At 35.1% G+C, this 13356-nt stretch overlaps 1 protein-coding gene across 9 annotated transcripts in view; it reads right to left on the bottom strand.

Moving 5' to 3' along the window:
* Nucleotides 1-13356, bottom strand: part of RPS6KA3 (ribosomal protein S6 kinase A3) — a 79510-nt gene that overhangs the window by 30457 nt on the left and 35697 nt on the right. For all 9 annotated transcript variants that reach the window (XR_007510264.1, XM_049834726.1, XM_049834725.1 and 6 more), the window contains 7 exons: nt 13235-13351; nt 11484-11565; nt 7962-8042; nt 6862-6941; nt 4307-4413; nt 1944-1981; nt 1398-1540 (listed from right to left, as the gene is read on the bottom strand). Coding sequence is in view for 8 of the 9 variants with exons in the window: in XM_049834726.1 (XP_049690683.1) it covers nt 1398-1540; nt 1944-1981; nt 4307-4413; nt 6862-6941; nt 7962-8042; nt 11484-11565; nt 13235-13351 (648 nt within the window). In the remaining variant the exon portion in view is untranslated. The remainder of the gene's footprint in view (nt 1-1397; nt 1541-1943; nt 1982-4306; nt 4414-6861; nt 6942-7961; nt 8043-11483; nt 11566-13234; nt 13352-13356) is intronic.

Raw genomic sequence — 13356 nt, 5'->3', positions numbered from 1 at the left:
AGTCTCCATTTCTATGCTATAACTTCTGTTCAGTCGAGATACTGTGTACTCATACCACACCAACAACCACTTGAATTCTCAATCAACACAGATTCTAATTAAGAATGATTTATGAGTGGATACATACAGATTGTCTATGAAAATTACCATGCAAACTAGAAATGCAAGCAACAAAAATATGTCTTAGAGAAAACTGCACTGTATTCCGTATACTAATTTAAACAATTTGCTTTTTAAGGTCGTATTTTTGTATTTTAAGTAGAAGCCAAAGTGTTTAAAAAGCAGTGCACTTAGACCGTGAAAGCTACACCAGTCATGTCTAATATCTTTCAGCGATTTTCAATTTTGGCATATACATTTTATAAGCCCAAAACTAAGTTTTCCATCTTTATAAAGTAAAGCTGAAGTTTAACTATGTTTGTGTTATCAACAACAAATATTCTGCAACTACACTGTAATTATCTTTTAATTGACTGTGTTCTTATGGGTAAAATGTGCAGTTGGGAGGGTGTGTGTGTGTGCTTGTCTATCTGGAGAGAGTTTAGTTATCAGGTGCTACTTTTACATAGTCAGTTTTCAGATCACAACAGCATTCTAGACAATTAAAAGGTGACAGGATGACTTATTTTCAGACACGAGTCCTTCTCATACTACAAAGCGCACACGTTAGTTGTATTGTTACAGTCATATGTAGCAGAAACAGTAAGAAACAAAAACATTTCCTTTAAAAATAGTTATTTAATCTTTATGCCAAAAATGCACACAAAGATTATAAATATTAAAAGTAATTCAGAGCTCCTAAAATACCAAACATGATTTTTCTTTTCTAAAGCCATATTTGATACACATATTATTTCCCCGACCCTGCGACTTCACAGAAGTTAATGCCTTGTAGAAACACCGTTGCAATTGAGCAACTATATCCCATACCAGCTCAGTGCCATTTAGATTATTCTGTTGTGAGAGCAACAGCTGTCATTACTGTAAGTTGTAATTACACTGGAGACTAATTAGAAAGTTATCATTCATTTTTTTCCACTTGAGAATAAATTCAAATTCAAAATTTGGATCTAAATTTCTTCCCTGCCTTGGAAGAGACAGTATTTTTCCTGTATACTTTAGTATTCCTATTAGTCTCCGTAGCACTCAAACTACAATAGATGGACAATATTTCAATTCAACAATAACAAAAATATGGCGTATTGTTGGTGTTGATATGAGACCTAGTCCATGTTCTTGATCCAAACTCTGTGGTATTGTTATTAATTTCATATAATTTAGACTTTTTTGGTAGTTAGAATTCATGTAAAGCTCACCTTAGAGGTTAACATTTGAGTTGTTTCACCAAACCTTGTGAAGCATAGTTTTGCTATTATTTACATTTACCAGAAACCTACCATTAAAACACCAAATGACCACCAGTCTGCACTCTGTGTATGGCCTCGTCTATTAACGACTTCTGGTGCCATATATTCCACTGTTCCACAGAAAGAGTAGGCTTTTTTCTCGTGATCAATCGACTCCTTACTTAAACCAAAATCTGGAAGGGGAAAAAAAAAAAGTTCTAAATGTAATATTGTTTTTTAATCACACACGGTTAATACTTTCACCATAATGTGAAATATGATGCTTATGTCATTCCTATATAGACCCAAATACACACATGGGAATTATAGAATTCTCCTCCCCTCCATCCATTGTCACAGGTCTATAACATCAAATACACTTGTAAAGCAGATATCTTATTTAAATATTTATAGATTTAATTTATTTCAAACTAATTACACTATTTGCACCACAGCAAAATTACCTATCAGTTAAAATTACTAAATTACTTATTTTAACATATCGCTTTACCAAAAAAAAAAAAAAAAAAAAAGGAAAATGCAAAGATTTTATTATGAACAGAAAAGATCCAAGTGTTGCAATTTCCCTTTATTCACCTGTCAATTTGATATGTCCTTCCTCATCAAGCAGGATGCTAAAAAACAATGAAAAGAATAAAATAAATTAATTAAAATCTCTTTTAACTGTTGTTTCAGACAACATATTGACAACATTTAGGAATAAGCAGCAGAACAGCATACACAAAGACAAGCAGAATTGAACATGCATGAAAATGAATCATTAGTAGGAGATATTTTGAAACTACACATTTTCTTTTCCTTCAATTCTTTCTTTTTAAAGATTATGAAACATAATCAACATATCTGAGTTTTATTTAACTATTTGGTTAAATTCATCACGGTACATAGTAACATTTTTCTTGAACTTTCAGTTTTGGCCATCTGCAGCATATGTCATTATCCCAACTGTTAAAAATACAGATATAGTTCTACTTCTCTTAAACTGACGTGTTAATACAATGTATGTTTGCATATGCGTACAAAATGGGCGTTCATTTGTGAATTACCGTTTCAAAGGGTGTTGACCACTTCAAATAACACCAAGTAATAAATATTCACACGTTGTACCAAAGGGGAGGACCCACGGGCTACCTGTACTTCAAGCAGACCTTGTGTTTACTTCACTCACAAAAAAGGCCACACTTCTGAGACACCAGCTATCCTAAACCACCACTGAATGTAATCGCAATTAAAAGCGCGCAAAGTATTCAGGACACCCCCGACACAGCGGACTCGGCTCCTCCGTCCTGGGGAGGAGGCAGGACCCAGCACAGAGGACTTGTCCCGTTCCCCTACCCTTCCCTTCTCCTCCTGGCAGTTTCCATGGTGCGAAACAGGTATAGAGAGAGGTATATAACAGCCTGTGAGAGTTAGTACCATCTCATCCATCACTTGCAAGTAATTTCAACCTTCGATAGGTTTTTTTAAGCAGATACACCCAAGGCTTAAAACCAAGGCTTTTCAATAGGTGTAGACATATACAATTTAGAAAAAAAAAACCCAAAAAACAAACTATGGTTGAGGCAGTAGCTATTTAGTCTTCTGACAATTACTGTTTTCCTCTTGGAAGTAAGTGTTAGCAAAATAACTGAAGTTCTCTCGCTTTGCTTTTCAAAGATCTTCTTCCACTTGGTAAGCTTATTTTTCCTCACTTCAGAATTACTTAACAGAACACTCCCAAAGTTTAAACGTCATTCATTCCCTGTTCATTTGTAAGTGCAACCCCATGCCAAAAGCCTCCAAATTTCTGATTTGAGTATGAATCTTTCCCTTCTTGTCAGTCAGGGCTGAACATTTTTAAAGTTGTGCCTTTTTTCCAGGACATGCATAAAAGAACAAGCTATCGTAGTGGAAGTGCCATGGAAGAGCCAGGTTCTGTGATACTTGTTACTCATCTTTGCTCTTTTTCACCAGTACTTTACATGAGACAGTTATCTCTCAGACTTTTCGGGTTCTCCATATAGCCATAACAGAGAAGTGGGATCACCAAGGACATCAGGACTTCAGAGTTATTACAGATTTCCTGGCAATGAGGCAGAGTATGTTAACTATCTGATTAAGCACAAGAGAGGTGACGCGCGCATTATATCCTCACTTAGATTCCCCTCCAGGTAGAGGGTAACACTACAGCATACACTTATATCTGAAAGGCTCAAATGTTCCAGATGATAGCACTGACATTTTCTTCTTTACATCTTCTAAAACTCAAACCCCCAAAATTACTGGAAGAAAGACATTAACAAGAGACAGAATTCAGTCATTTGAGTGAAACATGGATGACTAATACATTGAGACACAACACCATACCAGAACTGCAGCTTCAAGCTTATTTTAAGTTTTCCGTGTAATTATGTGATTGCCAATATACATAATAAAGCCTGTGACTTACTATTTTCATTTTTTACTTTAAATTTTAAAATCCATCCTGCTCTTACTGCAGTGCATTTTAAAAATCGGTGTTGGAAAAAAAATGTTTGCTGTTAGGCTTTCACATGCAAGGACACAACATTCAACTGTAACTTTGTATGGTGCATTTGTTCTAAGTTTATCTCTAGTTCAGAAATTCTACAATAATGACAAAAACAAAAGGCCAAGAAGACCTCTTCTCTATTGTACACCCTAAAACACCTGGAAAATGAAAGGTAGGAATATTTCAGTATACTCAAAAGTAACATGGATAATAGTACTTGGAATAATCACTCTGGAACTAGATGCTCATGTTCTAGTGGAAATGAAATCCAACCTTTTGATTAAAATCGCCCACAAGCTTCCCCCACCTCCCTCCCTGTTCAGATTATATGGTAAATTACTGAAGTTTAACAGCTGAAAAGAGAAGTGTATAGGTAGAAGTGCTATAGAAATCAAATTAATACACTGCATTTGCCACAGAGGAGTCTTACTTTTCTGGTTTTAGGTCCCTGTATATTATTCCAAGACTATGTAGATGGTCTAAAGCAAGTGCTAATTCAGCCAGGTAAAATTTAACATCATCTTCTGTGAACATCACCTGAAAAATAAAACCAATGTATTTTACATGCAAAATCTGTAAAGCTTACACCAGCCCCAACTAAACAATGGTAACAGTGGTTTTGCAGAACGGTTATTCATAATACTTGAATTCATTTCTATACAAAACCCTAGAAATTCTGATTTCTTGGTTAGACAAAAACTAGGATTTTACAATCAATACTATTTCACAGTACATACTTGAGAAAGAGCTTCTGAAGCCAATATATTATTCTTTCTGCAAAACTGAGATTATTTGCTTCTGATTGTTCAAGAGAACAGACAGACACGTTGCAGTGGGACTGAAAAATTTTGGGAAGCATTTAAAGAATGTGACTACCTCTTTGTTAGATATGACCATTTTATTTCCAGACAACAAATGGACTAAAGAAGTCCAAATGCCTGAATTTCATCTACAAAGGCAGAGAGACAAGAGCAGCATATGCCTCTTGGCTTTGAGCAGGCTGCCTCTAAGTACTATGAGAAACAAGTTACAGTGATGGTAAAACCCCCCAAGAGGCAGCCTGAGAGGTAACTGCAGAACAGGTAGATCGAAGAGTAAACTAAGGAAATAGCCTATATAAGAGCACAGGTAAGATCTCAGGTAGCAATCCCACGTTTTCTGTTAGGAAGATAAACTAACCCCTGTTTACAGTCAATGAAATGAACATGTTGTCCCAATTATATCAACAACTGTTGTGATCCACCGACAGAAAACATTACAATTAAGCCTTTCTGAGAATTTAGAAAAAAGTAAATATTAAAAAAAAATAATCCTACGTTTGGTTCTACCTCAGCTACTGCTCAGCTTTACTTTTTTTTTTAAGACTAGTATCTTTAGATACAGCATATGGACCTGGAAAAAAGAACAGCAAATGGGGAGGACAGATGAACATTATTTTAAGCAAGAGTTAAGAATGGAGAATATAATGTATTTTCCCCTTAGTAGTTTAAAGAGAGAAAGTGATATCAAAGCTTGTACAAAAGGTTGTTGCTGATGTTACTTCTACAAAAGAGCCAATATTTAGTACTGGCACATTCAGGAAAGGAAATCTCTATCAGAAACATTTAAAAGCTCAAATAACAAAAGATCCCACGAGGACGATAATACACCCACACTATGTTCTTTAAAAACATTGCACGGAATTCATCTCTCCTAACCTTAAACATCTGCAGTGTAGACATCTACCTCTGAATTAATCACTTTTCCCTTTGTAGCCAATGAGGAAAAAGCAGGAACTTTTAGGCTGCAGTTCATCTGATCTATTTTAAAATCACATGAATCGATATAAGGATGACATTAATTGCAGCCAGCATGCCCATTTCACTCCATCAGTTATGAACAATTAGCTTATATTCAGGTACCTGTAATGAGTATTTCTTACCTAACCATATTAATCTTGTAAAATTTGAGTAGCTCAAGATGAAAAAGTCATCAGCAGTAAAGTGATATACATTCTTTCTTGGGAATCAGGAAAGAACTATGGATCTTAAGAAACAGGTATCTTAGTTTTAGAGTTCCAATAACTTTCTACTTATCTGTGGCAAAACAAACTAAAAGAAGCAACTCGAAACATATGGCTTCACTGAATTAAATGTAATAATTTATGTGGTCAGCACAGAAACGGTGATATATCTATACACAAAACGCATTGCATTTTACTCTCTTCTTAATAACCGTATAGCTTTTTAGTGGTGACCCAACTGTCCCAGGTACTCTGTAGCAAGGGAAAATGGAAGGCAGCTACAATTACAAGTTCTGGCTACCAGATATACGTTGGATATATTTGTATCTCTATTTATATCTCTATCCTACCATATATTTGTTGGAAGTTTTTGAACACGAGTGATGGCCAAAAAAAAATAAAAAATAAATCCAATATATGAAATGTTAGCATTTATTTTAGGAGTTATAATCAAATTAATGTGAAGTAATCAAACTTTTCAAGATCATTATTTCACATATCTACACAGAGATATCACCAGCATGACAGAAGCAATTGTTCATGTTTGGAAAATTACTAAGTGGAATACAAGTCTGTTTTTTCAAATATTTATAAATAATGTAATTTTGTTTTCATATGTAAATAATTAAAACAGAACAAAAAAATCTGCGTGACACTGAATTCTGGATATTAAAACCAGGCATAAATCAGTTAATTTGAATACAACTACTTTATATAAATCCATGCTCTTTCTGAGACTCATCTTTAAACATGGTAGCAATAGGAAAAGAAAATTGTGCAAGGTGTAAAAAGCAGCACAGAAAGACTGCTTGTCTAAGCCTTTTTTCAGAAACAATGTATATTACCAACAGCAGTTTAATGAATTGACTACTTTGTGCAAAAAACCTACCTGGTTAAAAAGAGATATTCAAAATTTTATTAAATGTAAACTGAATTTAAAAAGTAAACTCTCCTAATATAGGCAATTTATAAAAAAAGTTTACCTCTTTGGATAAACGTGTAAACAAGTCTCCTCCCCTGAGAAAATCCAAAATAAGATATAGCTTCCCTTCTGTTTGAAAAGCTGAAAAGATCAATTAAAAAAATTAAACATAATCTAATTTTACCCATGATCAGAAGAATAACATACCCAAGAATTCACCCTTGTTTTCGTTATCAAAATGAATTCTTCTTTTTTCTCCTTTGTGCAAAAAAATTATTTAAATGAATTAAGTAACTGTTCCTCTATCATGGACCAAGTAACTCCCATGCCACGTGAAAGCAAAGCAAGTCACCAATGGAATTTCTAAAAAAAATAAACTATACTTAGGTTAGTCATCATTTCATTCCAGATTTTGGAAGTAAAAAGTCTAGATTTAAAAGGGTAAATTAGTAACTAATGCACATATTCTAAAAACTCCGGAAACTCAACTTAAAATGGAGATCTAGACTAATTTGCAAAAGTGCGACAAGAAAAATAGCGAAAACTATTTAAGTCACATCAGAGAGTGACAGAGATCTGAGGTTTGAACTACAGGAAAAACTGGATCCTAAAAGAAAACTATAAAGTGAAAAAAAATGAACAACAGAAAACTGTGCTCTACCTTTTTTCAGTTTACTTTCTGCATGACATGTTAAGAGTACTGATTTCCTCCCCCCTCCACATGAATATATTTTTATGGCTGCCCATACTATTAAAATTAAAAGGCATATTCCCACCAATTTTGATGCAACTGGAAGTAATGCCATTGCATATGTTTTCTATAGAGTAAATAAATCAAGAATAAGAAATAATTTAAAAAAAGTCAATGACATATACAAAAGGTAAGAGGTTTTGGAAAAGAATGGCTAGACATAAATAGATAACTGCTTTTTAGTAACACAAGGGGCTACAGACTCTCAGTCTTGTAAAGATTTAACACTTTGCATCGTTAGCCATGTCCTTACTTTGCACGAGAATTACTACACAGCAAGTCTTTGCACAATCAGGATTTAGATAGCACGCTAATTTTCTATGATCATCTGAACCACTAAGCAAATACTAGGTACTATCTTGACAAGCACCCATTTTTGCGATAGAAAAATGAATTTTTCTGCAACTCACCATAATGTAACTTGACAATAAAAGGATGGTTAACTTCTACTAGGATATCACGTTCCATTTTTGTCCGAACCCGATCTCGAACTACACGAAACATAAGCAAGATTAAAAAAAGAGAATTTACGTTATGAACCAGTATTTTTCCTATGTGTCCTGATGTACCGCATTGTATCCTGTAGTATTACAACTGTATGCAGGTCAGTATACTTTACACAGAAGAGTTCTGAGAGAGAATTTATTTCACAGTGCAGAGTTTTCTGATGAATCTCTTTATGCATTTCAATTTGCTTCAGTTTCTGCTATTGGCAAAATCTGACACTGGGTAAATAAATTTAACAAAAGCACATGAGAACACATAACCACCCTTCAGTCCACCCTATTCTTAGTTAACCTTTTAAACAGTAGAGCGAAACTACCACAGCTATGTGTAGAACACATAGGCATTTTCTCTACTGTTGAAAAGTAGGGAGAATTGGTGTTATAGCAAAACAAACTTGTAAATAAAATTATACTATCATAAAGATGCTTATATTGGTTTAAATCATTCAAATAACTTGCACTAGTAAGATATTAAATACCTTCACAATTTGGAAGGGAAATTTTTTTAATGTAGTGTGTACTTCAGACAATCTTTTTAATTTTAAAAAGGTTTACTGCGAGTAAGCGTGTCAGACACCCGAAGCAGTTACTGCTCAAGCTGCCTGTGCTGTCCCACCGTGGTGGCTCCGAACGGGACACGTATCTGCTCCTGTAGCACTACAGGTTAAACGAAACGAGCATCACGTGCAGATGCCCCGCGGACGGGGCTGGCAATCCATGGGTACAGGCAGCACGGTCAGCCCAGCACGGCACCTGCTTCGGCTGTCCCAGGCAACTCCCCTGCCACTCCAGTTAGGGCATGGTTCCCATCCGGAGCTCCGCATCAGCCAGGACACGGACAAAATTCAGAACTCTTACAGATGAGGGCTAGTAAAGCTTGCTACGGTGGTTTAAGATGCTGCATTTCTCCTTCTTTCCCTTATTCTACATTTTGTTACTGCCCCTTTCCCAAACGTTGCAACTTCTTGAAGGAAGCACCCCAGAGCAATGAAGTCGAGTCCAAAGTTTAAGTTGCCAGCATTCCTTGTACAGTTAACAAGCCAGAGTTCTCAGGTATTAAAATATAACAAGGCAGGAAGAAGTAGTGAAGAAGCAAAAGGGTTTTTTAGAAGTTTAGCTATCTTTTCCCAGAAACAGGCACTTACAATAATACAGGTACTTGTGAAAAAGTTATACAGATACATTTTCATGAATGAATAAAGCTATCAAGCTTCCATCTCCCTGCAGAACAGATTCCTAAAAATGGAAGCACATGAAATTAGTGCTCAAACACAGAGCAAACGCCACATTTGAATTTTGACCTTTACAGCTAAAGTCATGCAAATGTCACAAGATAGTTGTGCAATTTTACTGTTCCAAGGGTTCATCTGAATTACAAAATTGAAAGTCAGAATATTCTTTTTTTAGGCAGATTCAGCTGAGAAAAAAAATTCAAAAGACTTAAGTGCCTGTAGCTATGCAACAGTTACATGGATAACAAGCCTTATTCCTGAAAAGCTAGAGAAAGTCCAGATTTACAAAATCTCAACCAAAAAAGGTACAAGGAATGGAGCTCATTTCAGACATTAGTATTAGCCATTATTTGACTTAAAATCTGACTTTTGCTGACTATAGTTTCCATATGTGTGCTGCTGGAAGTACTGATTTTTCTTGATACATTCGATGCCAGACGGTCTTGCAATGATTTGGCTCCATTTCTCTCTCTCCCCTTATCATAAAGGGGCAGTGAAAGAAGATACCTTCTACCAGAGTGTATTAATAAACTAGTCTCTGCACTAAGCAAAGTTGTATGTGTATGTTCTTGGATTTGCTGTAAACATTAAAAGGTTGGACTGTGTAGTTACATCAATGTGTTCTGGTTGCATTCCTATGAAAAAATTCTCTCTAAATTTGATTTGTGAATCATGCACACCACCTCTGATTAAGCAGCAGTCTTAAAGGGCATTTTTATCTTTAATTTTAGAACACAAAAATAACTTTATAAAATAGATTTGAAAGAGCTAAAGAACCTTAGACAAATCAAGTAATACAGTGTATTGTTTAAATTTACAATATTAGACCTCAAAAATGTTGCAAATATGGAGAAAATAATTAATTTCAGTTAATTTCATATTAAGATTTCAACAGTAACCTTCATTTGCATGCAACTCTGCTCTTCCTAAAGCATGAGTTGCAATCAAAAGATACTCAAAAGCATCTGAAAATTCAGAAACAAAGCGTTGAAAAGTGTGGCATCCTCCTGCTAGTATCACCTTTCTGCTCAAGCCTTTTGCATCCTTGAATTCTTAGTGCCTCAGGGAGTCTCCTTTTCCAACTAAAAGTCAAGCTTCCAATTTCAGTATTTATCAGTCTCTGCCATCTGTAGGCAAAACTAGGTCCACAGCTTGGACTGTAATTTTTACACGTAAGGTTAAACCACAATCAAAAGGTGATGGAGAGAAGCCCTCAAATGTCTTAAAAAAGCAACTGCTGAATGACCTTTGACTCCAGTCCTAAGCTATTAACAGGCTGGAGAATGAAAGGCTATTGAGGATATCAAAGTACCTTAAATGAGTGGAAATCAATTTCAGAAAAATAGGAAGTAAATAATGAGAATAACACGTGCCACAAAACACAGAGGAGTCAAAATATCGGAAACTGTTCAAAAACACACCCTCTGTAATAGTTTTAAGTGAAAGCGATATACAATGAGATTGGTGACGTAGGTATTCAGCACTAGATCTTAAGCAGAAAATTTCAGGTTCAACATTTCAGCATTAGTTCACAATCCAATGCGAGTTTTTGTGCCTTCCATCATTCTATGAATATTTTCAGATGAAACTGTATGTCAAAATTCCAAATCTATATAATAATCAACAACATAGGTGAAGTTGTTGAAACTATCCCAAAATTATCATTGCAATTTCAGTGCAGTCATGTTAGAAAAACTAGAAATAGACAGAAGTGTTAAACAATGGCATAAAGCAACAAATACACATTCTGGTTAAGTTCTCAGGACTTTTAGAATAAAACAGCTGATATAATGCACTTGTAAATATCATGATGTAAATATAAACTGAGCAAAAGGCATTAACTGTATCCTTGGTGATACACAGCAAATGAAAAAAAGGAAGGATATTAAGTTTCAGATAACAGCTCAGGAGCAAGCCAAGTGGCAGGTGTAACTCAACTACTCTATTAAACAACCATCACTTAACGAACTTCATGCGGAAAGGAACCTATTTTCCCCTGTAACTGTTAATATAGTACTGCTGTTTACTTAGCCCTTCTGGGTTTACAATACAAGGCAGTGTATTCTGCTATTTGCTGTTTGATAGAAAAAAGTTCTAAGACACCATCTGTAGAACAGCATGTGCGTAAAGATTAAGTGTTGGTATTACGTCCCTGATTTCTCTCTTCCCGCCCCCACCTCTAAACAGTCCTTACCTTTCAAGGTGGCCTTTTTCAATACCTTCATTGCATAAAGCTGTCTAGCATCTGATCCTGAGATTTTTTTGACAAGGAAGACCTGCATTGAAAATTAAAAACAATGCTTAAAAGCAAATAAAGGCAATTCAGATCAATATACTTTGCTATGAAATTCAAGTAGTCAGTATTATTTCAATGAAACTCAACTTGACACTTTTAGATTCTGCAAAGCCAAACAAAAATTTCCTTGCATTTTTTCCTACTATTCCTTCATTTCATAACCTAAAATGTTCACTCAAGACAAACAGTCTGCCAAATTAAATTTGGGTTAACTTAATTGATTTCAGTGAGTTAACATCCCTTTGCATTATCCAGAGTTTACCAGAACATCAGCACCTTGAAAAACATCAGACCCCGAAAAGCATGCAGAAATGTCTTTTTAAACCGAATGGGAAGTAGTGACAACTTCCCAAGCTATTAGAAAAAAGGGATTATGGGTTTTGTAATATTAATCCTTTTTGCATAAAACTAAACCAATTGAGGACAAGATTGGCATTTTTGCAATACTTTGAGTCAGCTAGACAGCTAATTATTTTTTCTTTTTCAAAACTTACAGCAGTTATAGCATAGAATTTAATAATATCAATAAAATAAAAGGAATTGTTGAAATTATACTTTATTAGCTTACATTTCCTTGCCCCTGAATGATTTACTTCTCCTGATCTGAAGATTTCCAAATAAAAACTTGGTTATGATTCTGGATGAAATCAAACAACATAGGAAGCCACCTTTGGAATCAGGTTTCTCGGTGAATTCTTACTAGTTTGAGTACAAAATTTTATACTTTCTAAACATCTAGATTTCCAAGCTTAACTGGAACTGCTACTCCAATAATGTGAATAACAGTAACTTCCTACCACCAAGACAGAATTGGACTGATTATTCTCATTTTCCCCCATATCCAAGATGGATTTGGCATTATATGCTAGAGCTTAACATCACATTCAGAATTGTAGGTAAGGCAGAAAATGAATGCAAAGGCTCTGTTTTCTTACATTACATATTCCATCCTGTCTCTACGATCTGTCTTGCCACATGAAGTTAATGTTTTGCTTCCAAGTTGTATTTGGACAACTAAAAGTATCATGCACACCTAGCGAGATCTCAGTGTGGACAGAACTCACTAAAAGCTAGAAACATTGACTCTTTAACAGGTCTTCAAATACATATCAAGGTACGCTATGCCTTAACCAAATGATGAGAGATAAAACCTAGCTTGAACATGACTAGGGTATATCATGTTTACTTCAGTAGCCATTATTGCCTAAAATTTGTTCTTTGCAATTACAATCTGCTACAAAAAGAAATTCTGCCTGTAGCTTCTGTACTGGTGATGACCTACCATTAGCAAGTTAGCAACTACGAATACTTATCAAAAAAAACTTTCAACCCTCACCCCCTCAAACATAAAAGAAGAGTAATTATAGAAAAATGACATTCCATTTTAACAGTGAATACCCGATTATTTCATATCAAGCCAATTCTTCTATGGAACTTTGAGATCTGTATATCATACAAACTAGAAAAAAATTTACTGCTTTAAAATATCTGCCACAATTACAGCGGCTAGTTAGCACTAATTTAGAAAGCAGTTTTCACTTGCAGCATTGCCTTAATGCAAGACTGTGGCTGTCCTAAACATTTCAGTCCTAATATTATTCAGTGCTGTATTCCTGAATGATTGGCTCCCCAAGAGTTCAGACACTAACCTTTCCAAAGGATCCTTGTCCTAGTACTTTCAGAAGTTCAAACTGTGAAGGGTCTGCTTTCTCATGTCCTTCCTTTACATGGTGAGTTATTGCAATTTCTTTGATATTTCCTTCTTCCTGAC

Source organism: Accipiter gentilis, chromosome 32, assembly GCF_929443795.1.
Source record: "Accipiter gentilis chromosome 32, bAccGen1.1, whole genome shotgun sequence".
NCBI lineage: Eukaryota > Metazoa > Chordata > Aves > Accipitriformes > Accipitridae > Astur > Astur gentilis.
The sequence above is the reverse complement of the archived record's forward strand: the minus strand, read 5'-3'. Positions and strand labels throughout refer to the sequence as shown.